Source organism: Drosophila obscura, unplaced genomic scaffold, assembly GCF_018151105.1.
Source record: "Drosophila obscura isolate BZ-5 IFL unplaced genomic scaffold, ASM1815110v1 contig_150, whole genome shotgun sequence".
Lineage (NCBI taxonomy): Eukaryota > Metazoa > Arthropoda > Insecta > Diptera > Drosophilidae > Drosophila > Drosophila obscura.
The window spans coordinates 11,108,361-11,132,984 of record NW_024542736.1 but is presented as its reverse complement, the minus strand read 5'-3'; the positions used below and the strand labels follow the sequence as shown (position 1 = coordinate 11,132,984).

The window sequence follows — 24,624 nt, the reverse complement described above, 5'->3', positions numbered from 1 at the left end:
CCACACAGTCGACTTGTTTACTTGCCTACCTCCTTGGCTGCGGTTCTGTGGCTGCAACTGCAATCGATGTGTGGCAGAGGGTTTAGTTCCCATTCGAATTTTGGAGCTTTGGCATCGTAGGCAGTGTAGGTACCGCGAAAACCTACATAGATCATGTGCTTCCTTTCGGTCGTGCTGGTGGTCTGTCTGTCCATCCTTATGGACTTTCGACACTGCTCTCTGGCGGGCATAATGCCGCCGCCATCGTCGCCAGCGCAGTTGCCCACGCCCCACACATTCCGGTTCCAGAAACCGCTGCAGTGCCTCAAGAACGAGTTCTACAACCTCAACCTCTTTGACTGTGTGCCGTGCAACGAGGCGGGGGAGCCAGGAAAACTGCAGCCCGACAGTGAGTATTGTGACTATTGATCAAACAGAACGGAACCCCTCATGGTGTCTGAGTATGTGGGGTTGAATTGGTGTCAAGCACCCAACCCCAACTCTGCCTGTAGTTTGAATAATTCATTCTTTGTCCCCTCAGAGTTCGCCTGCAAGTGCCCTGCAGGACATATAGCCATCTATGAGCGCGGCAAGACCTGGCCCATCTGCGACGAGATATGCTCCACATCGCCGGATCGCACCGAGAACTGCACATCGGTGTGGCTGCCCCAGCCTAAGCCTGGCTCGCACTGCAGCATGCAGTACCTCAATTCGACGTCGGTCTTTGCCAGCCAACTGCCAGTTCATCCGCTGATCTCTGGCATCATTTTGACCAAAACGAATCCGGCTAGCAACAGCAGCGACTGCCAGAGCTGCGATCAGACATACAATTTCCGATATCAGGACTACTGTCTGGCCGATGGCCTGCTGCGCCCCTACCTCCACTACAATGCCTTCTGGCAGGCCACAACCAGCCCGAGGCAGAGTTCGAGTGGAGCCACCGCCACCCACTTCGGAGAGCTGAAGTTCGTGGCCTTCTTCTGCCTGACCCTGAGGAACGACACTGCCTGCCAGCAGTTGGCCAATCTGTGCGTGCTCTCGCACTACTCCCTCGAAAAACACTCGCCGTGCAGCGCCTTTCTGCTCACGCAGGTGTCGGATGTCGTGATGAAGTATGCCCATTCCGGGGAGCAGGTTCGCTCGCTTCAGCCGTTTCTCTTCTACAAAAAGGGCAAGACCACCAAGGACCTGCTCTCGAAGACACTCCAGCTGGCGGACCGCAAGCAGCTGCAGCTTTTCAGCACCAGCTTTGGCCTGGAGGGCAGCCTGAAACGCTGGGGACCATTCACACTGGACATGGCTAATCTTTGCCAGCAGCCGGCTCCGTCTCTGCGACTTGGCCTTCCCCCAGACGAAGCGGAGGTGTCTTGTCAACTCTCTCTGGAGCGGATCATAGATTTGGCCAGCCAGCAGGCCAACGATAATTACCTCACGCTCTTCCTCAACTTCAGCAGCAACTGGCAGTTCCTGCTGCACCAGCTGCCCGTGCTCATCGAGACCCTGACGCCAGAGAACCAGGTGAGTGACCTTCGATCCATTATAAAGTGAATTCTATTCTCATGTTTCCCATGCAGCGGCCGCAGCAGGAGGAGTGGCAGCTGGTGAAACGATTCCAACTTATTGCCGCCTTGCCCAGGGACAGCCGCCATCATCAAACAGTGCCGCACTACGAGGATGGCCACAAGCTGCAGATGTATCGCTCGCTGCGCTACATCGAGGATCTGGAACTGCACTACACGCTGGACGAGAGCCACAGGGATCGTGTGGGACTGCCTCTGATCCGTCTCCGCTATCGCCACATTGAGTTGACGGGAAATGCCTCGCTCGCCCAGCCCTATCCATTCCGGCTGCGTGTTACCTACCAGAAAATGTCGCGAGGATGGGACTGGCTCATCCTGAAAGTGGCTCTGCCACTGCTTCCTTCTCGTGGCCTTCTCGGCGGCGGCCTTCCGCTTGCAGAACCTGCGACGCAGACGACACGCGGAGCTCTGTCAGACCAGCAGCCTGTTGGAATTTCTGCTCCAACTGGCGAGCAATGTGGCATACGCCCTTTTGGCCACAGCTCTGCTGCTCCTGGCCCTACACGCCTCCAGCCCCCACGTGCTCAGGCCTCTGATCTATTCCGCCTGTCTGCTGCAGCTGATTTTCCTGGGTGTGCACCTGTGGCGATCCAGCCAGCTGGAGCTCTTCCTCATCGACTGGGAGCGGCCGCGTAGCAGCTGCGAGGGCCAGCGTCTGAACCTGGACAGCTCCTCGCTCTGCTCCAGCGTGCGCACATACGTGGCCGAGAGCAGTGTGTCCGCCTGGCGCATTCTGTTTACGGCCAATGCTTGGATACGCCTCAGTGTGGCCCAGAAATACTCCACCCTGGGACAGGTTTTCATACTGGTGGCTGTGTACCAGCTCCTGGAGCGGTACACACATGGCGATGTGGGTCTGCGCTGCTGCCTAATCTCGGCCAGCTACATAGTCACCTATCTGCTACAAATAATGGGCCATCGTCTGCTTACCGCCAATCCCCTGCAGAAGTTTATTGATCTGTGCAGCTTGGCCAACATTTCGTTGTTCTCGCTGCTGGAGCCTGGCTTTGGTTACTACATCCATGGCAGATCGCCGCATGGCTTTGCGGACACGGACATGTCTTCCATGATACTGCAGCTGCAGAAGACACAGAACATGTCTGGGCGTCGTGGCCTGCTCATGGACTCGGACAAGCAGGCCTACATCATTCTGCCGCCAAGAAATTTGCAGTAGGTTGAGAGAGAAAGAACTTCTAAAGGATCTTATTAATTACATCTTTCTTTTGAAGCATCTACCTGGAGCGCCTGCTGCTGCCCTTTCAGCGGAGTGTCACTGGCAGCCTGTCACAGACGCTGCTCTACCAGAAGGACATAATTCCCAGCATCGATGGCCAGATAGAGCGCACATCCATAGCCTATGCGAGCGTGAATCGTTTCTTCTGCGCCTTCATTGATCATGTAAGCATCACTGCCACTCCATCCCATCCATGCTTAAAGATGCTCCATCTATCTTTGTTCTCTTCTGTTGCAGGCCATCAAGGACATGGACTACATTATCAAGGAGAAGTCGCTGGTGGAAAAGTTGTTCAACTGCGAAATCGACAACTACATTACGGAGAGTGGGTGGCCTTTCCCCCTTTTCTATCAAGCACATTTCTCAGATTTTCTTTTCGATTTCCCCCGTTGCAGACAAGGGAACCTTCTACATTGACGACTCGCAGAGCTTCGCTCGTGTCCTGCTGCTGGGCAACCATGTGAATATCTTTGTGCTAGAGATCCTGCTGCTGCTATCCATCTTCCTGCTGATTTCCAATCTGCTGATTGCCGGCGCTCTGGCTTGTGTCTTCAATATGGTATGATCAGCATTAAGCAGTTTGTTGTACTTAACTGATACGATAACTGGGTTTCGTTTTCAGCTGCTGCGACACATCTTTCGCGTTTGGGTGCGTCGCAATGTCTCACGCAAGACACTCATCGATGAGCGGTTCCTGTTGTAGCGCCAGTCGGAGGAGCAGCAACTGCATGAGGATGGATTCTTTGCCATTTAGAAACACCAGCCACATACATGTGTATGTTTTTTTTTCCATTTGTTTTTTTTTATTTTATAATCCACTCGATAGTAAGTAGTAGTACACATCCATATACAGTGATTAAACGTTAGTTATCGTTACCATAAAACTTATGTATCTAAAACAAATAAAATAATTTCCATAGTTTCTTTCACAATCAACATACAAACACATACATACGCCTATGCTACGCACAATCTCTACATATGTAGTATATACCTATCTTTTTGCTCGCTTTACATACTCGTAAGTATCATTATTAGTTGATTCATTTTTTTGTATGGATCTTTGTTATAGGATTTATAATTTCATTTCATTTCATTTATAACTGAAGGGTTTTGCCCACATGCTTATTTCATCTATGTGGCATCGATAGGAGTAGCAGCCACATCATCATACATATTTATCATTTAGTTTAAGTGTATGTATATCTTTCTGTTTTGTGTGTGTGTTTGTTTAAGAAAATATTGACCATAGGGTATTTTGAGGTGTCTGTTTTTAGTTTTAGTTTGAGTTTTCTTTCGATCCGCTTATATGTATGAATATATGAAAACTTGTCTCTGTTTTGGATCTGTTTTGTGATCAAAGGTTATATGTACATCACTGTCGAGAGGTATCATTTTGTGTATGCAGTGCATTGCGTAGTTGTGTCTCCGTCTATGATTGGCGGCCAGATCGATAGTTAAGAATTACTTTAATCATTTAATCGTACTTGCTAAAAACGTCAAACGTACAACATTCAAACATCTATGTATTTACTGTTGCTTATTCGGTAGTTAAGGGGTTTGATTTATTTGCAAAACTTGGCCAGAATGCAGCCAAACTTAATTACGAGTGTCTTCTTATACGGTATACAGAATGTATGATGTTCTTAGGGCTTGGGACATTAGATCCTACTGATGTATGTGGGGTTGTGTTATCGCGGTGTCAATGGTTATCATACACATATGTATATGTAGTATCAAATTCGAAATGATTTAGATGTGCTTTTTGTGAGGTTCTAACATAATTATAATGATGATAATAATTATAGTAAATAGTAATTTAATTGATTTTAGTAAATAATTTGTTAATTTGTTCATCTTATTGTTTTTTCGCTATCACAAAAGTAAATACAACTCCAACAGAGATAATAATGCAAAACGGGGTATTCGGGTCGTCTATCAAATCTATCAAATAAAGATGAAAGATGATGATTTCACTCTTACTTGGAATTCACTTAAACATTATATCTAGTTTTAATCTCTTACACATACATGGGTATACATATTTCAATCATCATTTCGTCTTTAAATTAAAGTTTTATGTATAATCAACACTTAGATTATAATTATTTATTTATTTATTTATGTACCTAATCATATCTCGTTTCAATTCTTCAATGGAGAGACAGGGTTTACATATATGTAGTACCATTGAACTTCAAAATAAAATCATATCAAATGACTTGGCGTCGGCTATTTACAGATGCAGTTAAACACTAGACATTAAAAGAGGGAATACCTATGTCGGTTTTGTTCGTTAGAGAGCTAGCTTAGGAGTGCCGTCGTCTTGTATCTCATGTTTCGGGGTGGAAGCTAACGGCTCGAGTATTCACAATATACAGTGAAGACTACGGATTGAGTGGAGTACGGGAGGTCGTACGGGGGATATGTGTAGCTTTGTGGCATTTTTAAAGTCCAAAAGCAGCGGCATATGCATGCAGTAGCTGCAGCACATAGTCGGCGCTCTCCTGTATGACGGTGCTGCCCAGACCCTGTGACCGCTGCAGCATATCGAAATCCAGCTCTGCCTCCAGGTCAAAACTCGTATGCTGCTGCTGCTGCCCTGGCTGTCCCACACCTAAATGCTGCGCCGTCGGCCCCGGCTGCTGCTCGTCGTTGCCCTTGTGACCGGGCAAAAGCTCGTCCTATTCGTGCAGTGTCCGTCGCGCCCGTTTGGCCGGCAAGCAGGCACCATCATTGTCACCCAACGAGGCCGAGCCGCAGCTCTTGCGTCCATTCTCGATGGGTGATGGCGAACCAGCCGCATTGGCCGCCGCCGCTGCCGCTAGCAGAGCGGGCGAACTGGAGGCGCTGCTGCCCTTGCCAGACAACTTGCCCTCGAAATTGGGCAGCCATTTGGCCAGTTGCTCCTCAAAGAAATTCTCCAAGTATTTGGCATTGGTGTACGTTTTCGTGTCCTCCTAGCGGGAAATGCGCGATCATTAGTTGTCATTCGGATAACGGACGGTACAGACGATAACACTCACCTGATAGAACAGATATGTGTTGGAGAATATCAAACGCACATCTGTCACAAAACCAGCAATATCCTTGTAGTGATTGGGACTGGAGGGATCCAAACGCGTGCGTATCACATCCAGGGACATGGGACTACACAATTAAAGCAAACAATTTCAATAAGTAAAATGCGGCCAAGCCAAAGATTTCGAGCAATACCTGGACACAATCTCGTAGTAGGAAGTGTTGGCCGGTGACTCCGGTTCACGGAAGTTGAGACTCTGCTCGTACTGGCAGTACAGTTCCAGGCAAATGCGCTGCAATATCCTCAGCTCCAGGCTGCTCAGCTCACCCGGATGGGACGACTTGTCGGTGGCGGTGGTGCCCTCGTTCTTGGTCAGCTCCTTGAGATTAACGCACAGCAGACACTGCCAGCTCTCGCTCTCGTCCGGCAGCGAACTGATCGCGGGTATGTGACAGTTCTGATGGAACACCTTGGGGCATTTGTCGCAGCACATGAGCTCGCCGCCATCCAGGCAAACGGCGCACCAATCCTCATTGGGGTCATCTTTTTGTTCGTTTTTATTATTAACTGATATTATTAGTTTTTTTTTTTTTGTAATTTTTTAAGGAGAGATGTGGAAGTGTGTGTAATGTGTTTGTGTGGGTGTTTTTGTTTGGTTTTGTTTTGTTTATTGTTTGATTCAATTGTTAGTAATTTATTGTTCGCGTTTCAATCATTGGTGTTCGCGTTTAGATTGGTGTTTCGAAAATCGAGTTTTATTTTTTGGTTTTTGTTTTTTTTTTTGGAAATAGAAATAAAGAGAGCAAAAGTTATATGAGAATTTTTTAGAATTAGAATTTTCATTTTGAAGCACTGAAAAACAACACAGAGAAAAACCCATATGCCAAGACAAGAACACCCATACACCATGAAAAGCAAAATAAATATAGCTAATTTAATTTAAATAAAAAGCATTCATAGGTTTTGACACATGATTCATCGTTATTTGTGGCAGTATTACCTTCTTGCGTATTGGACAGGTCCGTGGAGCTGTGCACCTGCGGCGAGGTGGTCTTTGTACGGCCCTCCGGCAGCACTTGCACCCCATTGGAGTCCAGCTTGGCAATAGTTGCTATCAGATCGTTTATGGAGTCATCGCGCACCTTGTCAATGGGCTCGGTAAAGTCCTTGGTGTTCTGCAAAACAAAACAATTAGCAAAGATTAGTCAGTGTATAGTTGTTTGGGAGACCCAACTGTCACACACCTCATGAGTGCTGGGACTGGGCGTCTTTGGATTTGTCGAGGTGACATTGGAGAGTATTGAAACGGCGGGGCCAAGCCCTAGTGCGGCGGCATTTAGTTGCGCGTTAACCAACGCACCATTGCCAAGGCCCGGCATACCCGGGCCGCCTAATCCCAAGCTGGGCGGTGTACTGTTTTTGAGCGTGTTGGGAGATTTCAAAGAGATTTTAAAATTTTCCGATGTCTGGCGGCCATTGGCAAACGGCAAAAGGGGACCCTGCTGTGAGCACACTGAAAAATAGATGCGAAATGAATGTGAAACTCTGCGGATGACTGGGTAGCACGTGGATGACTCACTGTTCGACTGCTGCGCGGATTGCGGTATGTGCCACTTGGCCAGGCTGTGCATGCCGCCGCCTAACTGCGGCGACGTTTGCGGTGGGCCGGTATTAAAGCCAGCCTGGCTCCCATGAAACCCCAACGACTGCAAAACGAATGGAAAAAAATGTCAGTGCCAGTCGTTACAGGTGACTCTTCCAGACATACATTCTGCATGGGATTTTGCATCATTTGTGGGCGCTGCAGTGATCCGGGCGACGGTATCTGCCCGCCTCCACCACCTGCCCCGGCCATGGCAGCTACGGCCGCCTGCTGGGCATGGCTCGCCATGCGCTGGTACTGCGACTGAAAGCGTGCTGCATTGCTGCTCATGAAGTTGTTGTCCCTGGGCCCGCCTCCTGGTCCACCGCCGCCACCCTGCGAGAAACCCTGCTGGCCGCCCATGAAATGCGGTCTCATCTGCGGTCCCCCCATCTGCTGATGGGCGGGCGAGGGGCCGCCCTGCGGTCCACCCGGATAGCTGGGCGGGCCATTGAATCCCATGTGCCCGGCATTGGGACTCTGGGCTGCCTGATTGTTCAGCAGGCCCCGCAGGCTGATGTCTGCAAAAGGAAAATAACGAAATAAGTCTCGATTTCTCTTGCTATCTGAATGTGAATGAGAAACACTTACCCATATTCTGCGGATGTGTGGAGGAGCTTACATGCGGCTGGCCGTGTCGTTGCATGCCCACTGGCGGCATGCCCCCAAAGCGAACTGCAACACAAAGAAATAACGAAAATATTTAAACAGCTGCCTCATGCTCTTCCAAGGATTAAAAAACAGGGATCGTATGGATTATAAACTTCTAATAAAAATTATGAAATAAAAAATAATAAAAATAATAATAATGACTAATTATTATTATTTTTTAAATCATAAATTCCATTTATATTTACTTTTTATAAAAAATTAAAAGTTTAAAATTAAAAATTTTTTTAAAATAATTTATTTTTAAAATTTGAAAAATTATTTTTATTTAAAAATAGATTATGAAAGTTCATCCTGCAGCAATGAAAGCTGTATTTGTATTTTCATACCCTGGGTGAATTTTTTCTAAATTGATTTTTATAATCTCATTCATTTTTGTTTCTCTGCTAAAAAATAAAAAATTAAAACATTTCCTACCCTTACCTGGTCCATCGCCCGGAAAGGATCGACTCATTGCAGAGAGATTGTTGAACTGCTGCTGGGCCGCGGCACTGCTGTACATGGGCGGACCATTCTGTGGCCCAAAGTTTACGGGCGGACCGTTGGGCGAGAGTCCTGCGTTCATGCCCGGTGGCAGGCCTGGACGCAATGGTGGCGCCATATTCGGGCTGGGCGGCTGTCGCGGCGGTGGTTGGGGCGTGCCATTTGGCGATGCTGTCGGCGGATACGGCTTGCCATCGACAATGATGATGCCCAGCTGTGAGATGACCTTCTGCAGATCGGACACCTGATTGAGCTGCACTTGGATGCGCACGGGTATCTCTGGATTGGGTATATCCGCCCGCTGGCACTTGAGCTTCTGCAGATGCCGCACCAGCGACTTTTTACTGGAGAGTATCGCAAAATCGCTGCCTTTGTCGAGGGCATTCTGCATGAACTCGATGCAGTGATCCGTGTTGTCAGAGAGCAGCTGGAGCGTCTCCTTTTTCTCCACGAGGACCTTCAGTTTGCTGTCGCAGACTTCGTTGAGGCGCATGATCAACTGCTTGCCGCGCGTATTGACCGTATTGGTGATCTTCACCGCCATGGCGGTGATCTCCTTTATAAGGTCCTTCTTCTTGTCGTGTATCAGCTGCTGCCGATCGTCAATCACCTTTGTGGCCGACGATAGCAGAAAACGCTTGTAGTTGATCTCAGAGACGAGCGTGGAGAGCGCCTGCCTTGACTCTGTGGCAATTTCGTGGGCAAACTTGTACTTGTGATCCCGATGATCGCTCAGCTGGCAGTCGCGACAGGTGAGCTTGTCGCAGGTCTCGCAGAAGAGTGAGAGCTTCTCCTGGGTGTGCAGCTGGCACATGTGCAGCTTATCAACGCCGGCCGTGCCGGCCAGCTGTTCGTTATTGGCCTCGTCCTTTGGCTTGATCGTGTGGTCCTTGGTGATCTTGAGGCGCTGATGTGCCTGCACACAACTGTCGCATATATACTCCGAGCAGTCCACGCACCACGACGTGGCCGCTGCTCCGTCCGAGCAGCTGCTGCACTGCACAATGGCTGCGGCGCTCTTCTGTCCGAGATCTGAGCCGCTGCCATCGCCGCTATCGCCGGCGGCACACTGTTCGATCAGGAACTGATTATCCACAATGAACTCGTTCTGTGAGGCATTATCGCACACCGGACAGTGTATCAGCGGCGGCAGGGAGCGGTCCAGTTCCGAGAACTTTGTGCTCACGCACTGGGAACAGGCGACATGGAGGCACTCCAGCAGCTTGGGTCGGTCATTGGAGCCCAGCAGCTGGGCACAGTAGACGCACTTGAACAGCGTGAACTTGGCCGAGGCCGATGAATTGGACTCCGACTGCAAGAAAAAGAAGATAATCATGTCGTTACTATATGTATGTACAATATGTATGTATTCGTACTGGATAAACACACCCCTTCGCCATGTTATCTCTTTAATGTTCTAAAGGTTAGGCCCCGCTCTCGATAAGCTATACTCAGGATCATGTCCACTTATCGCGCAATCGCACAACTCACAATTTCAGGTCATATAGTACAAGGACAGCACTTTCTCTTGAGTGGAGCGGTCCCTTATCTTATCGTATCTTATCTAATATTATTTAATCTAATCGCTTTCCATTCAGATAAGACAGCTAATATCAGAGTATTTATCAGGCTAATAAAATATACTTTCAAATAAAATGGTTTGCAGCTTATGCTTAAATTGATTGCATTTAAAGGCAATGTCTATAGGAATTTTATATGCAAATATTATCATAGTAGAAATGAATAAATTTGTGAATATTTACGGAATCATATAGTGTATGTTACACACATTTCCGCTTTAAGAAACAAGTTATCGAATATGGGGACACTCAGGACTCGTAGAGACCCATAAGAGACACATAGGGGTTTTTTTTTAAGAAAAAATTCCATAAGTAGATATGAAAATGTTATGACAAATCCACAACTAATCTTTTGAATGCTTTAGGGGCTTTTTTCTATGATATTTATTCCCGCCATTCCGACACAAAAGCGAAAAGTACAGAAACGAATGCCGAAAATGTGCACGACCGATAATGCAACAACAAAATACATGTAGGGCTACTCGGATCTACTTGGGATGCTCCCAATGTGTACTGTGTTATTTCCCCGTAGCTCTCCTTATTTTCACTTCCATTTTGTTTAATTATTATAATAAAAATCCCAGAATGACCCTTTTCAAGGCTCGCGATAAGTGAGTTCCGCCGGAAAGGCCTTGCTTCATTTGTAGATTGCAATATACTATATAAAATAAACTAATTTTGGGATTCCACTGACTTGTTTCATCATATACGTACAGCGGGCGGAAAACGGATATACATAGAAGTTCCAGGGCTCGACTACAATGAAGTCCGAGTCAAGATTTCCTATGAATTCTCCTAACGAATTTCCTCGAAAAAAAATTCTACTTTGATTAATTTCCATGAACCAAGTTTCCATTTAGATTAGATTAAAAAGGGTATAAAAAACATGGCAAGGCTTATCTTTGTCTTATCTGCACAAAATCACAAGCTTTATTACCGGAAATTACATTTAGTTAACCTTTGGGGAGGGAGATCATCTCACAGTCCCCTCTCGTGTACAGGCACTTCTGTATACACTCAGAGAAAAATTGCATAGTAGAAAGAAACACATATTAATCATATTAATGTCAGAATGTAAGTTAAATCACTTTCTTTTTACAATATGCCACTCTCAACTTAAATCTTTTTTACCAAAAATAGACATTTTTTCTCAGAGTGTAATTAATCTCAGTAGCTTCATCTCTCGGGAGATAAATAAATAATGCTTCAAGCTGAAGTTGGGGCTTGGTATCCGGCTTTTGGGGCAGAGAGTTCTGTCTCTCTCTCTGTCTCTCTCTGTGGATGCTGCCTGTTGTTGCCAGCGTCCCCCCATTTCTGTCGTCTCCGAATAGTGACTGTCCCAAAGCGAAGATTGATTAGTTTTATCTCGAGTTGGAGCACATAAATCCAATTGATTGATTATGTTTGGTGCTCGATAAAGACTGTTGCATTGGTATGCGAGTGTTTTACATGCAGCCATCGCTTCTGCTGTTGCTGGCGCTCTTCCTCTCGCTCTCCCTCCCTCTTCCCTCTTGTGTCTGTGCATCCAAACGGAAGCGCCACGGACATTGATGAATGCCCCGCGAGAGACGAAAGCTAGGGACAGAGCACCGACAGGCCACAGGACCTGGACCTGGACATTCGCTGGGACCACTGAAAACTGCAGTGAACCAGGGGGGATATGGGGAGGGGGATCCACAGCTCTTTAGTTGATCCGGCCGATCCATCTTCCGTTTAATGCTTCTGACATTCGAAAGAAAGTTTCATCTTAGTTTTCTCCAGAGGCCAACTGCCCCGTTCCCGCTCCCGCTGCCGCTCTCACTCTCTCTCTCTCTTTCTCTACTTTCGAAATGCCTCATAAATCATGCAGCAAACATCCATTTCGTACATACATACATATATACTGTCTATATAGGGAGCTTGCCTTATCTGTACATATATAAAAGCATACATATGTATGTATCTAGCTGACAATGCCTTGTAATGGTGGGACGGGGCCACGGGTGGGTGCACGGAAGGCTACGTCCCACTTGAAAGCCATTTATCATAATATACTTTACCCTGGCCTCCCACGGGGGTTCGGGTTTCCCCTTCCCTCACAAAAATGTTATGGCATTTCGCTGATGATGATGGCCGCCGCCAAACCGGGATCGTGTTCGGTTTCGCCTCGTTTTCAGTTCGGCTTGGATCGGTTCGCCTCGGCTAAGCTCGGCACGGTTCGGTTCGGCTTGGATTCGATCGTTTCGGTTCGGTTCAAGACTCCCTCTCTCGCGCGGACACTTGCCTCTCTCTCTCTCTTTCTGTGGAGCTCCGGCGGGGCCTTGGCCTGAGGCATGCCATTAATAAGTGTGGCGAAAAACCAGCTGCTACCCCCATGCTTTCAATCACTCTTTCGGAATGGAATGACTCGACGCAACGGAATGGATGGGATGCCGCCATGCCATGCCAAGCGATGGAAGCGGGTAGAAAACTCGTTTTCTCGGCCCGCACCTTTACAATACTTGTACATATGTATGTATGTACATATAATCGTTCATCTGTACATGTTTATGTATGTACACTGGAACATATGTACATATACATAGTAGTAAACGGATATGGAGGCATATTATGTACGCGTATGTGGCACAAACATGTGCTAAGAATTTTAAGCATTCTTTTGTGCAAGTAATTCAAATTAATAGATTTTTCAATCACTCGAGTCAGTCAAAAGGAAAATTTAGTCGTGCCAAGCCGCAAAAGCTTTTAAATCCCTTAAGCAACAATCAGGTCTCGGATCTCAGCTCTGGATATTCTGCATGTGCCACATAAGCTGATGAAATTGCCTTCACTTTAATTTCAACAGCATAACTTATACCATAATAGATTTTATCCGGCGGTTAATCTGACAATTAGTAACACTGTAAGAAGAAATGTTTTTGCTTATTTGTTTATATGTACATATATCCTAATCAACTAGTTTAAAATAATTCTTGGAAAGTCCCAGGACCTATAATTATATATTCTTTATTTTATTTAACTTAATAGATATAATTTTAAAGAAAATCTAATTAAAAACGATTCGTTTTGGCACTGAGCGAATAATTATAATGGCCGGAATGGGGAAAGCCAGTTCGCACGCCTGTCCGTATCCACCATTTTGCAGAGTGCTTTTATAGACAAATATAGCGAAAACCATCAAAATCGGTTAATTAAAATGAAGGAAACAAGTTCCCATGGCTCTCACTCTCTCTCTCTCTTCTTCTCTAGTCGTGATTACGCCAACAACAAAAATCGATGAAATTGATTACTTATCTTGAAAAACTAGTAGCAACAGAATAATAAAATCCTGTATTCAACAAATTAACTGAAAAGAGACAATTTCTGATTGTTTTATGTTTTTTTTTTGTTTGTCATTGACTGTGGCCTAAGCGAGGTCTCTTATTAGCATCTTATAGCTTCTATTATATTGAACGATATTTAAATTGAGGCCTACAGTCTATATATTATCTAAAATATCAAACGATCAAACAGCTTAGTAAATAAGTTTGAAATTCATCACATCAAAAAAAAAATCTACAAATTTAGTTCCAAAGGGTTCTAACGATGGAATAGTTTATGTTTAATTTTCCTAAACATTTTGTTGTCCATTACAATCTCCACATAAAGCAGACAAGCACAGAAACGCTCAAAAAAAATTCAGTCCAGCACAAAAATAGCTCTAAATCAATTTCAATTAGAAAACTTTGAAAGGATGTCCCCAGCAACAGCATCACAAGCAGCAGCAGTGGCAGCTAGTCTCGGAAGCAGTCGCCACAAAAGCTTCGGGTAGACAGGAAGCACTAGAAATGGATATTGATGGAATTTTGGAATGATGGCATGGAATGGCGGGAGACATGACAACGGCTGAATGAGTGCATTTTATGATTGATGTAATTTTGATGAAAGTAAATTCTGAAACAAAAAGTTGTGAAGCCAATCTCCCACTCTCCACTGCACTCCCTGTCTGTCGCATAAAAAAAAACCTTTAAAAGTTTTTACCTTCAATTTAATTTAAAATGTATTTATGGGGAGTTGAGTGTTTTGCGAAAAAGTTTTGGTCTCGTTAGTCCAATAAAAAAACTTTCGTTGCTCAAATTAAATAAAAGAAGTTGTATGACTGTGTGTCTAGAAATGTTTCACTCCTCTACACACACACACACCTGCAGCTCTCTGCGCCCCCTTTAGCGAGAGCGTACTCTCTTCCCACTTTCTCTTTTGGCACTGACAACTTTCAGACACATCTCACATTCGAAATCCATTTTCTGAAGCACCCCCAGACATAATTCCATTAATTTCGTATATGCGAATGATGTGTTACCCCAACCCCACCCAAAAACGGGTGCAGTCGCTAAGCCCTCTCAGGGATCGTTGCACATAGCTGTTCCCCTGCACCCCAGACAGCAGCCAATCAATGTATTTTGAATATCCAGTATTCAAAATCATCATAGCATAAGGCAATTAATTGGAATACTCTATGGACAATCTTATCTATGCGTTGGCAGAGTGCAGTGTGATTTAAATTCTAAAGTCTTCCGATGAGTCCAGACTTTTGGAGGATGGTCTGCTAAGCCCTTTGTGACGCACTTATGTAGAATTTTAATTAATAATAAACAAACTGAATCAAAATTGGAACCTTGAATGGCACAACTTCATTGGAAACGCATTCAGATTCGTTTCCCCTGTATCTGTTCGCTTATGGGAAATTTCTAGCAGAACAAGAGCTACCACATTTTAGCATCTTAACTGTGACACGTCCTGTTTCCCAATTGTGCCCATCACTTAAGCCTCACTTATTTTGTATTATTATTGCTGTGCGATCACAGATTCGTTCCTACGAATGCAAAAACTAAAAACGTATTTCTTTTTTAATACAGGTATTTTTAATTGCGCTATTTTAATGTTTTATATTAACCCGTTTCGACTTCATAGTACATAGTACATTCTTAACAATATGAAAGAGAGAAATTGGCAACATTTACTTTTGAGGACAATGTGAAAGACGGACAGAAACAGTCGTTAAAGGCTCAGGCACAAAGAATCAGTGAATACTAAATACAGATGACAGGCATTGCCACTCACTTTTTTTTTTTGTTGATGTTGATGTTGAAATTGAATCAGCAGCGAGACCCATGTGCATTATAATTGACGACCCTTGATGGGGCTGACTGCAAAAAATTTCCCTTCCCCAAATTTCACCAATGATTTCTCAGTTTCCAGTTTCCAGTTTCGTAAGCCAATTATTGGTTGGTTCTAGCAGCCTGCTAAAAGGTTTTTCACGTCCTCACGTTTTAATTCAATTTCATTTAAATGCAATTTGAGAAAAGTTGGGAAATACTCAGCTTTTCACCTGGAACAGCCTGGACTTGCGTGGGAAGGGGAGGGGGGTGCTGTGGGGCGTAGCAGCAGTTTCCTGCATTCCTGTTGCAGCATTGTTCTGGGGGCCCATGCCACTACCTACCCACATATGTGTCTGCCTCTGCTCCATCAAGCACAGAGAACCGCCCGCTGTCCGCTGGCCATAAATCAGCGCAATATGAGGCATGCATCATGTGGCACAGCATGCGTCTGCGTGCGTCAGATATCCTGGGGGCCCAGCGGGATGGCCATTTCTGCTTCTGAAGCCTGAGCGATGCTGGTGGTCCCCTGCCTGTCCAGTCCGATCCCTTTAGGGTTTCTTCATATTTCAGGATGTAGATGTAGGATGTGTGTTGGCCCTAGCAGGACAGGACACAGCACACAGGTCACAGCAGCGTTCGTTTTGTTGTTTGTTGCTCCTACATCAATTTGGATTATTTTGCAAATGCTCAACACAAATGACAGAAATCAGATGACAGACACACAACAGACACACCCCCACATGCACGATGCAAGTGTCCTATGAATCCTTTGATTCAACAAAAGCTGCAAATTAATTAAATTTAGAACTTCTGCCGGGGACAGGATTTCATCATATTGCATCAAGTCATCTCCCTCCCTTTCTCCGCCGCCTCTCCATTCACCAGGCAGACAGACAGAGACGAGACAGGCTCAAAATTCAACATCATTCCATTCGTCCCACCATAATAATCGGACGTGACAGTGTAATCCTGCTTTTATTTTTTGGACAGAGAGTGCAAATCTTTAAATGCAAATTTTCCGGAGAGAAGGGAATATTTAAGCGAAAATGTTTGCCTTCCTTTCAAATTTATAATTTAAATGTTTGAACGATTGAATGGTTTAGTGTGTTGAAAATTCGTTTCGTACAGTTTCCAGATTGTGCACGGCGCCAGGCGTATCAACATCCATTCGATATGCCTCACGGTTCACGGTAAAACAGTTTTTGAAAATAATCAAATTGGAAATGCTTTCCCAGATATGCACATGCTCGTACATGCTCGCTTCGAGAATCTTCAGAGCAATAATAATGATAATGTTCGTATATAGAGAAACGATAGAGAAACTGAGCTGCCATATTTACGATTATATTCTACAGATATGATAACGATGATAGTTATGATTAATGGAACTGGGAAAGTCCATGAATATAATGCATGAATCATAGCAAATGAGTATTAATCAGAGAATTTATATGGAAAAATATTCAACGTATTCACCAGAGGCGGCACTTGTGCTGCTCCCCCCCAGTTGCCACTGACACCTGAAACATCAAAGTCAAAGTCCGTCCAGACACATGAATCGCCCCACCCCACACCCCTTCACACAACCTCTTAAACATCAGAAACATCGCATATATATAGAAGATTTATACCCATCCAACAAGGGAGTGAAATCTTCTGCTCTTGAAATATTTATGAGACTTGCCATAAACTAAAATTTCAAAGACACAAAAAGGCTCTCCAAAATGGCGTACATAAATTGCCGGCAAAAAGAAGAGAGCGGCAGGGAGCGGTAGAGCGTTATAATGCATCGTATATTTTATACTCCCCATATAATAAAGGCAGAAAACTTGATTGTACCTGAAACTTCCGAATGCAGAGAGCAGGAGGTCGCTTTCAGGCTAAGGCTAAAAGTTGTTGCCCGATTTATGCGAGATGCCATCGACTTTGGCTTCAGGGGCACAAGGGCACAAGGTGCAGCGGCAGCTGATAAATATTAATGCTGTGGCGTCGGGGAGGGGGCATGGAACAAACCCAATTCGCAAGTACTTACAGCATAAGTACGAAATAAAATGATAAATATTCAAGCAAAAGCAAACCAAAACAGAATTCCAAATCGAGGCAAACACACTTTAAATCTAAACCGTATCTATTACCAATGGAAACCAGAACAGAGGAAGGGAAACGAACGCCATTTTGGGCCATTGGCCATTTCGTTTAATCGTGGACACGTCCGGCGGACAAACGTTGCTGCAATTTCCGTTCAAGAACAGGAGCCGGAGTGCCCTCCAGTCATCATCACCACGTAATGGACAAACCCTAATGACCAGACATTATATTTCATAACAAAGTTAAGCTAACAAAAAAAAATATAAATGATGCTATAAAAAGTAAAAAGTATCCATTTGATTGCGGGATTAATGTAGATGCAAAAAATACCAAAACACACACATGTGCATACATGATTCCATATATAAAGTAATTTATCCACACAAATTCCGAGTAATTCCAAGAAATTCCAAGTAAAACTCAAGTGAAATTTCTTTCAAGTACTTAAGTGTTTTATATATTTGGTATTCCAAGAACTAATGGATTCCAGCAGCAAGGAATATGCTATTCTGTATAAAATAAAAACGTTGGTTTAACTTTGAGGTCTCTCAATTAATGGTTTGTTTATGACAGCAGTAGATACATACAATCATACATACACTCCCACAGAACCGTATGTACTTCAGTTGTATGTATCCTTTTCTTCGGTTTGCTTACCAATTTATGGCAGTCATAAAGATTTAATTGTATGGAAATCGTAAATGGCACGGAAAGAATCAACAAAGAAAAAAAAATTTTCCTTTTGCTTTTACTTTATGAGAAAATCGATGGAACCCATTAAAATTAAACTGCCAAAAAAAAAAAACGCTGCAGGAGTAGTACTCTTACTGTATCTACCATGTAAATAAAATAGAATATTCACAGTAAATGCCATCATTTGCCATCATTATGGATTCCATAATGGCAAACGAGAAATGACACACGAAGGAGCAGCGGTCCTCATCAGGTGATTCAATGGCAACTGCAATGACTACCACACGAATTTGTGGGGAACTTTTTCAATATTCAATTGAAACGTTTGGAGCCACATGTGCCGCGACACTGTAACTATTATGCTAAAGGAAATTCAGTTTGTATACAGTCATGAAATTACTCACATATTTAAGTTGTAAAGGAGGCTTTACTTGCACCAATATCAGGTATTTGTGTTGTTTCATTACATCATAAGTCTGAATTAAACCCGTATAATCCTTGAGTTCCTTTAGGACTGCTGAACTGTTCACTTGAGTAAAAAGCAGTCGACAGCAGTCATTTTTCTAACCGATATTCGGTGGTTATATACATATATAATCTTAAGATGAATGTTACTTATCTATACTATAAATTTGTAGAAAAAAATCTGTGTGTAAGCGGCTATCTCTCCACAACGCGTGCACCAAATTGCATGCTGTTTTTTTCTTTAAGTGATAGCCAGAGTATGTGGCATTGTTTGTGGCAAAAGTTTTTAGTTTTCTATAAATAGATTTCTCGAAAATTAAAAATTAATCAAAATCTAAAATTTGGTCCAAAAATGTGTGTTTGAACGCATGTTTCATTTTGAGTCATTCTGTAGAACAGAACATTTTATGATAGATTTTGTTTTAAGACCTCTAGTCACTTTAGTCAAGGAAAATTGTGTTCTTTATTCTGGGTATAATGATCGTTATTTATGACCCTGTGTCCTCCACTTTCTTGTATATTCAAAATTGGGGATATTCGCGATTATTGTAGGGACTGTAGCGGGTGTAGCAACATTTTGGGGAAACACTTGTCTCAATGTGACATAATAACAGGTCTGAACACAAATTGCTGTTGCTCTAGCTTTAATACAGGGGCGCCCACAGTCCCAATTCCAACCGATTATAACCCATAATTATGGGTACTTTTCCTTTGACGTTAATTTTTATTTTACATAAAACAGTTAGTGTTATGTCGAATCGATCTCTACTGTATATCAGCTCTAGGCGGGCACATTTGCCGAACAAATTTCCCATAAGGGAGAGGTCTTATTATTTTGCACACGTTTGTATTTAACGTTTGTTTCATTAAATCGTCTGTAAATAAATGTTCAATAGAGTGGAATGTGGAATATTTGAGTATATGTACTTGTAGAAACAAAAGTAATCCCCATATTAGAACAGCTGTTGTTTGAGCTGCCTAAATGTTCGATTTCAAGGTTATGGCGACTGAAATCATGAAAGAAACGACTTAATAAGCGCTGTACCTCATTCAATAAAATAAAGTGGCACAATTTGTATATTTATTCAGCTGATAATCTCTCACGCAGCAAAAAAAAAAAGAAGAAAAATCTTTCAATGAATGTGTCCTTGAATCGAATGGGAATAATAACCTCTGAAGGGTATTCTGAATTCTTAGATCATTTAATATCAACTTTAGGTACAGGTACTACACTAATTATTACATTCCCCTCAATTAGTGTGTGGGGATGGGAAAATATGTCGCTCGGGGGGGAAAATGGGGGGCGTAGACTTGGCACGAAATGAAACGAAACCAGAAAACCGCAAACTAATGAACGGACTGGCACTGGAGCTGTGCTCTGTCCCGGGATTTTGGAGCACAGGGCTGCAGACGGCGATGATGACGACGCTGGTTTGGACGTTTGTGGTTTTGTCGGTCCGACAGGGGCTGGCGGTGGCTCCATGGTCTCTGGAGCTTACCAAAGCCGTCGCCGCTGATGTTGCAGCCCCAGACCTAGCCACTGCCACTGCTTCTGCCATTGCTGCTGCTGCTGCGGTTTGCGGTTCTTTTTGTGCCTGGTGCAATTGTTCCTGCTCCCGGAGGCCATGACATCAACAGACATAGCAACACACACACACACAGATACATACAGATGCTCACAAGTATTTTCCAAAATGGCGATTGGCTCCCCGCCTAAAGATAGATACACACAAACCGGTAAGACTTCAACGCCCGCGGGTGTACGCTGCAACGTGACGCAGTTGCAGAGATGCAGGAATAGGAATAGGCATACACATACACATACATATAAGCAATATATGTACATCTATATATGGATAGATCCAAGATTGATATGGGAGTGGGCGTGAGCGTGGGCGTGGGCGTATATGCACTGCCAAAAGCTGACGCAGCTTAAAAATCTGCTTACCTTACGTCTCTCGCAGACTGGATTCAACGTCAGTCTGTCTGTCTGTCGCTTTTCAGGACATTTGCGGCTTATGGGGAAACTCTGCCAGCGAGATGAATCTCGCCTCCCGTACCATTCCATTCCGTAGGCGTATAAGCCTATACTCCTCTATACTCCCACATGGCAAACGCTTCAATTTAAAGTTACGTCAATACTCGTTCTCTCTCCCCGGTTAACACACTCTCTTCTTGCTGTTGCCGTTGCTCTCTGTAGCCCGACTGCACAATTTTTGTTGTATTGTGTGTTATAATCCTCCTTTTGTGATCGGATTATGTCCTGTGTAGCACCTAATCCCCTGGCAGAGGGACAGCGGTGAAAGAGAGCAACGCACAGACGGTATGGTACGTCTGTCTCCCTTCCGTTCACCAACTGATCCCCCTCCGGAGTCGCAGTCAACTTTAATTACGCACTGGACGTCGATGGATGGATTAGTGCAGCCCAACGCCCCCTTGTCCCTCCCCGGAAAAGCAATTAAAATATGTATCCCTCAGACGAACGCTGACCCGGGCAACGGGCGAGACAGAGGAGTGAGACGAGGACAGGTGGCGCAGTGGCAACTAAGCGGAGTCAGGTAGCGCTCGCCGCCCGCGTGTGGAAAGTGAAAAGAAGCATTTTCCAAAAGATCTCTCCAAGCAAGATTGCAGGGGCAATCAAGCTAATTAGAAATTTAATTCTTTTTAATTTTTTCTTTTTTGTTTTTGGTAATGTGTTGCTATTCCGGTGGACTTCAGGTTCACTTCGTCGTCGGTCGTCGTCTGTCTGGCCACTCCAACACTTTGCTTTGCTTGCATATTCTCATCAAATTAGAGTTAATTGTCCATCATTAAAAGCAAATTCTAGGAATTCATTTTACGTTTCGTCGGAACAGCAACAACAACAACAAAAACCATCATCGAAACGTGGTTGTTGGAAACAAAATGGCCGTCACTCTTGAGTTTTTTTTTTTTTTGGCTATACCCATTTATTATGGTGTCAAATAATTTAATTGCCACCTGTCGCATGCATGTTTCCTTATAAATAATATATACTTATGTATACATATATACATATATGTGGCCTTGTCGAGGGATGTTTAAATGCATTCAACTGCAATGATCTGCCACGACATATGGTATTATTGCCACAGTCTGTTGCTCCCTTCTTTGACAGCTGTCACTTTTAATGACTTTACGGCGCCATTTTGGAAATAGGTAGAGAATTAATAGCTTCGCTTCGTTCAACTTCAATTTTCTATAATGGAAGCGCAAGAATTTCCCGAATAAGCCGCGGTTCCATCCCTGAATTTTTGATTACCTACAATAATCTTTATTCATTTCGTAACTGTATATGGAACGCCATTTTGCAGTGGTCAGCCATTTCTTTATCGTTGTCTGCCGTGCTGTGCGTCCCCTTGTCATATGCGACACCTCCTAAAGTGATTTATGTAGGTACTTTTCACTTAAATGCATTTCAAACCACTTATTGTCATCCTCTCATTATCCGAAATATGCCCATTAAATTATATATAGAGCAATGCAAAGGGGGATGGATAGATACTGTAGAGTCTACAGTGTAGACTGTGTATGGCCCAATAACTTGTTGAGGGGGATCTCTGGGGGCTCTGCTCAAGACTACAGTAAACACAATCGTATTCATGATTGACAGACGGACTGAATGAGTGCATGTCATTCCCAGTGCCTGCCTTCCTCTGCATCTGTGTCTGTCTGCCTGTGAGTGTTAGTGTGTGTCCGTGCCTACTCCAAAAACTACACTCGAGGCAAACATTTATTTGCACGAGCTACAGGGGAAAAAAAACAAAAAAGGAAGGTGGCACTCGGAACATGTCTGTCGGAATCTGAATATTTAGAAGAGCCTCACGTTCGGTGGAGCGGCGCTCAAGCGCGACGGCCAGAGAGAGAGCAAACAACACAGACACACATACACACACACACACACACACACCCTTATACAGGTAAAACGAAGCAGCTGCAGCTGATCTTGATGGAAAGGGAGACAGATGAGAAACTCAGTGTTGCCGGTTTCGCCTTTTTCCCGCCAAACGGGATTTTTAGCAGTCTTTTAGATGTTGCGCAAATGGAAAAGCTGGTCAAAACTTTTGGTCAAATTGTATAAGTATATAATCTTAATCAGCATTAATAGCCAAATCTTCATGTCTTCTCTCAATTTTGGAATTCAAAATATCTTGATTATAGGATGTATAGGGATCAGTTGGCCTTAAAAATGTGGCAGTAAACTATGGGTTTTTGGACGCTATATACCGATCACTAAACTTATTGATTTGAGCACTATCTGTTAAGAAGCAGCTCGGCAAATAGATACGTACATTTTTGACTCTACAACTATTCGTCATCATTTTAGAAACATATTCATTGTTCCTAATGGGATTCCCATTCATTGACACAAAAAATTGTCCCTCTCATTTATTGCTACATTCGTTTGCCCTTAGCTTTTTTCTGTCGTTTACCGCTAAAATAACAATTTTGTTTATTCTTAAAAAACAACAACACTGTGAGGAGGCAACAAAAAAGCTCTTCTGGAAAGAGCACTTTACTTATCTCTGTGCGTGTGTGAGTGGGAGCGAGCGAGGATGATATTGTCGCCTCGCTCTGGAAACTGGTAACCAGAAACCGGGCAACGTGAAGCGGCACGAGACTCGCACACGAAAGTGAAACACATTCGAAATTTGTTTGTATGCATTGGCATGGGAAAAGATAACAAAATATTATTTTGCACGAGACGAGAGTGAACAAAAAAAAAAACAATTGATAAGCCACACCCCCCGCACATCAGCCGAATCAGCAAGAACCCCAGACGTTGACCCAACTAACAATACATGCACATAGGGGATAATAGGTATGCCAGACCGGCTCTTATCACGGCTGAGCACGTGCGATTTCTTCCAGGTGGAAATTAACCTCAATATGCTGATTGCAAGCTACTTTCTTACCCGCTTCTCGGCGCTGTCACAGGGATTGCCCACGGAGGATGTGCTGGACGAGGACGTGGATGTGGTGGCGGCGGCACCGCTGCTGGCCGTTGACGTGCTCTGCATATTCATCTGCGGCATGCCATCCGACGGGCCCGTGTCCAATAGCTCCTGTTTGATTCCGGCTATGAGCGGCAGAAAGTCGTTCTTCAGATGATGATCCAAGTCCAAATCCATTTTTGTGGGGGTATGTCTCTTCCGTTATGGTATCCGCGTGGGTGTGGTTGGTAGATGTGGGCGGCCGTAGAGGCTAATTATAGCTCACTTGCTTATAGACTCTGGGTCTGGTCTCTCACCAGCAGCAGCTGCCCTTGTGGAACATTTTTTGCGCTGCAGGATTACAAATTAGTTTTTGTTTTGAGAATTTCCTTAATCCATTCCGATACATACACACGCGCACTCAAACACACACACACACGCGAGCGCGCGACCTACGAAAGTAACGGGGACGGGTTGTCGGGAGCGCGGGCGGGCGGTAATTGAGGTAGCGCAGCCACAAAAACAACGCCAATTTACGTTTTTAACAGAATTGGTTTCACTTTCGCTTAGAATTTGTTATTGTTGTGCCTGTTCCACAGTGGCTAGTGTCATCTGATTTGGCTTTTAATTTGAATGAATTTTCATTTCACCTTCGACTTCGATTCGACGCTTGCTTTGCAAAAAAAATTTTCTCTCTGCGTTTCGCACCAATCTTCTCACGGAGCGACAACTACAACACAACTTTCATTTTATACGTCCACTTAACTTCTCAATTTCTCGTCGTGCACGCACACATTGCAAAGCATCGGCATTTTGTTTGTGTTTGTTTTGTGGGGGGTGCAATTGTTTATTTGTTAGATTTGTGGATTTATTACCATAAATTGCTACGAAAACACACGGGTCTCACGGCGTTTGCTCTCCTTGGACGCTTCTTCTGTACAAAAAATTTCAGCCATTTTGGATTCAATTAATTCATGTCGGCGTTGCCGGACCGCTGATATTCAAGGCTGCTGAACAAACGGCCACACTGGCGAATATTTTAAAATATTAATTAAATTATGATTTAAGCGATAATTGAGCGGCAAAGCAATTTTTATAGAGCTAATTAGATATGTGTGCC

General features: G+C 44.1%; 2 protein-coding genes across 7 annotated transcripts; one reads left to right on the top strand and one right to left on the bottom strand.

Moving 5' to 3' along the window:
• The first annotated feature begins 84 nt into the window (after window positions 1-84).
• LOC111066461 (meckelin) lies at window positions 85-4,921 on the top strand. Its single transcript, XM_022355106.2, is given in 8 exon segments — window positions 85-388; window positions 521-1,497; window positions 1,554-1,898; window positions 1,900-2,729; window positions 2,789-2,957; window positions 3,031-3,118; window positions 3,189-3,352; window positions 3,416-4,921. Coding segments are annotated over 8 exon segments (2,940 nt in total). The 5' UTR covers window positions 85-153; the 3' UTR covers window positions 3,548-4,921.
• On the bottom strand, window positions 3,579-24,445 carry LOC111066460 (transcription intermediary factor 1-alpha). Of its 6 annotated transcripts, none has more exons than XM_022355100.2 (11): window positions 23,916-24,445; window positions 23,487-23,855; window positions 8,544-9,921; window positions 8,049-8,132; window positions 7,584-7,978; window positions 7,395-7,521; window positions 7,060-7,328; window positions 6,816-6,990; window positions 6,010-6,382; window positions 5,820-5,943; window positions 3,579-5,753 (listed from the first exon to the last, which is right to left on the bottom strand). In XM_022355100.2, the coding sequence occupies exons 2-11, from the start codon at window positions 23,700-23,702 to the stop codon at window positions 5,478-5,480; spliced, it is 3,417 nt and encodes a 1,138-aa protein (XP_022210792.2). In that variant the 5' UTR covers window positions 23,703-23,855; window positions 23,916-24,445; the 3' UTR covers window positions 3,579-5,477. The 6 variants fall into 6 exon arrangements, with proteins under 6 accessions (XP_022210792.2, XP_022210793.2, XP_022210795.2 ...); XM_022355101.2 differs by having other exon boundaries at window positions 3,579-5,750; XM_022355103.2 differs by having other exon boundaries at window positions 6,010-6,358.
• Between the last annotated feature and the right edge of the window lie 179 nt (window positions 24,446-24,624).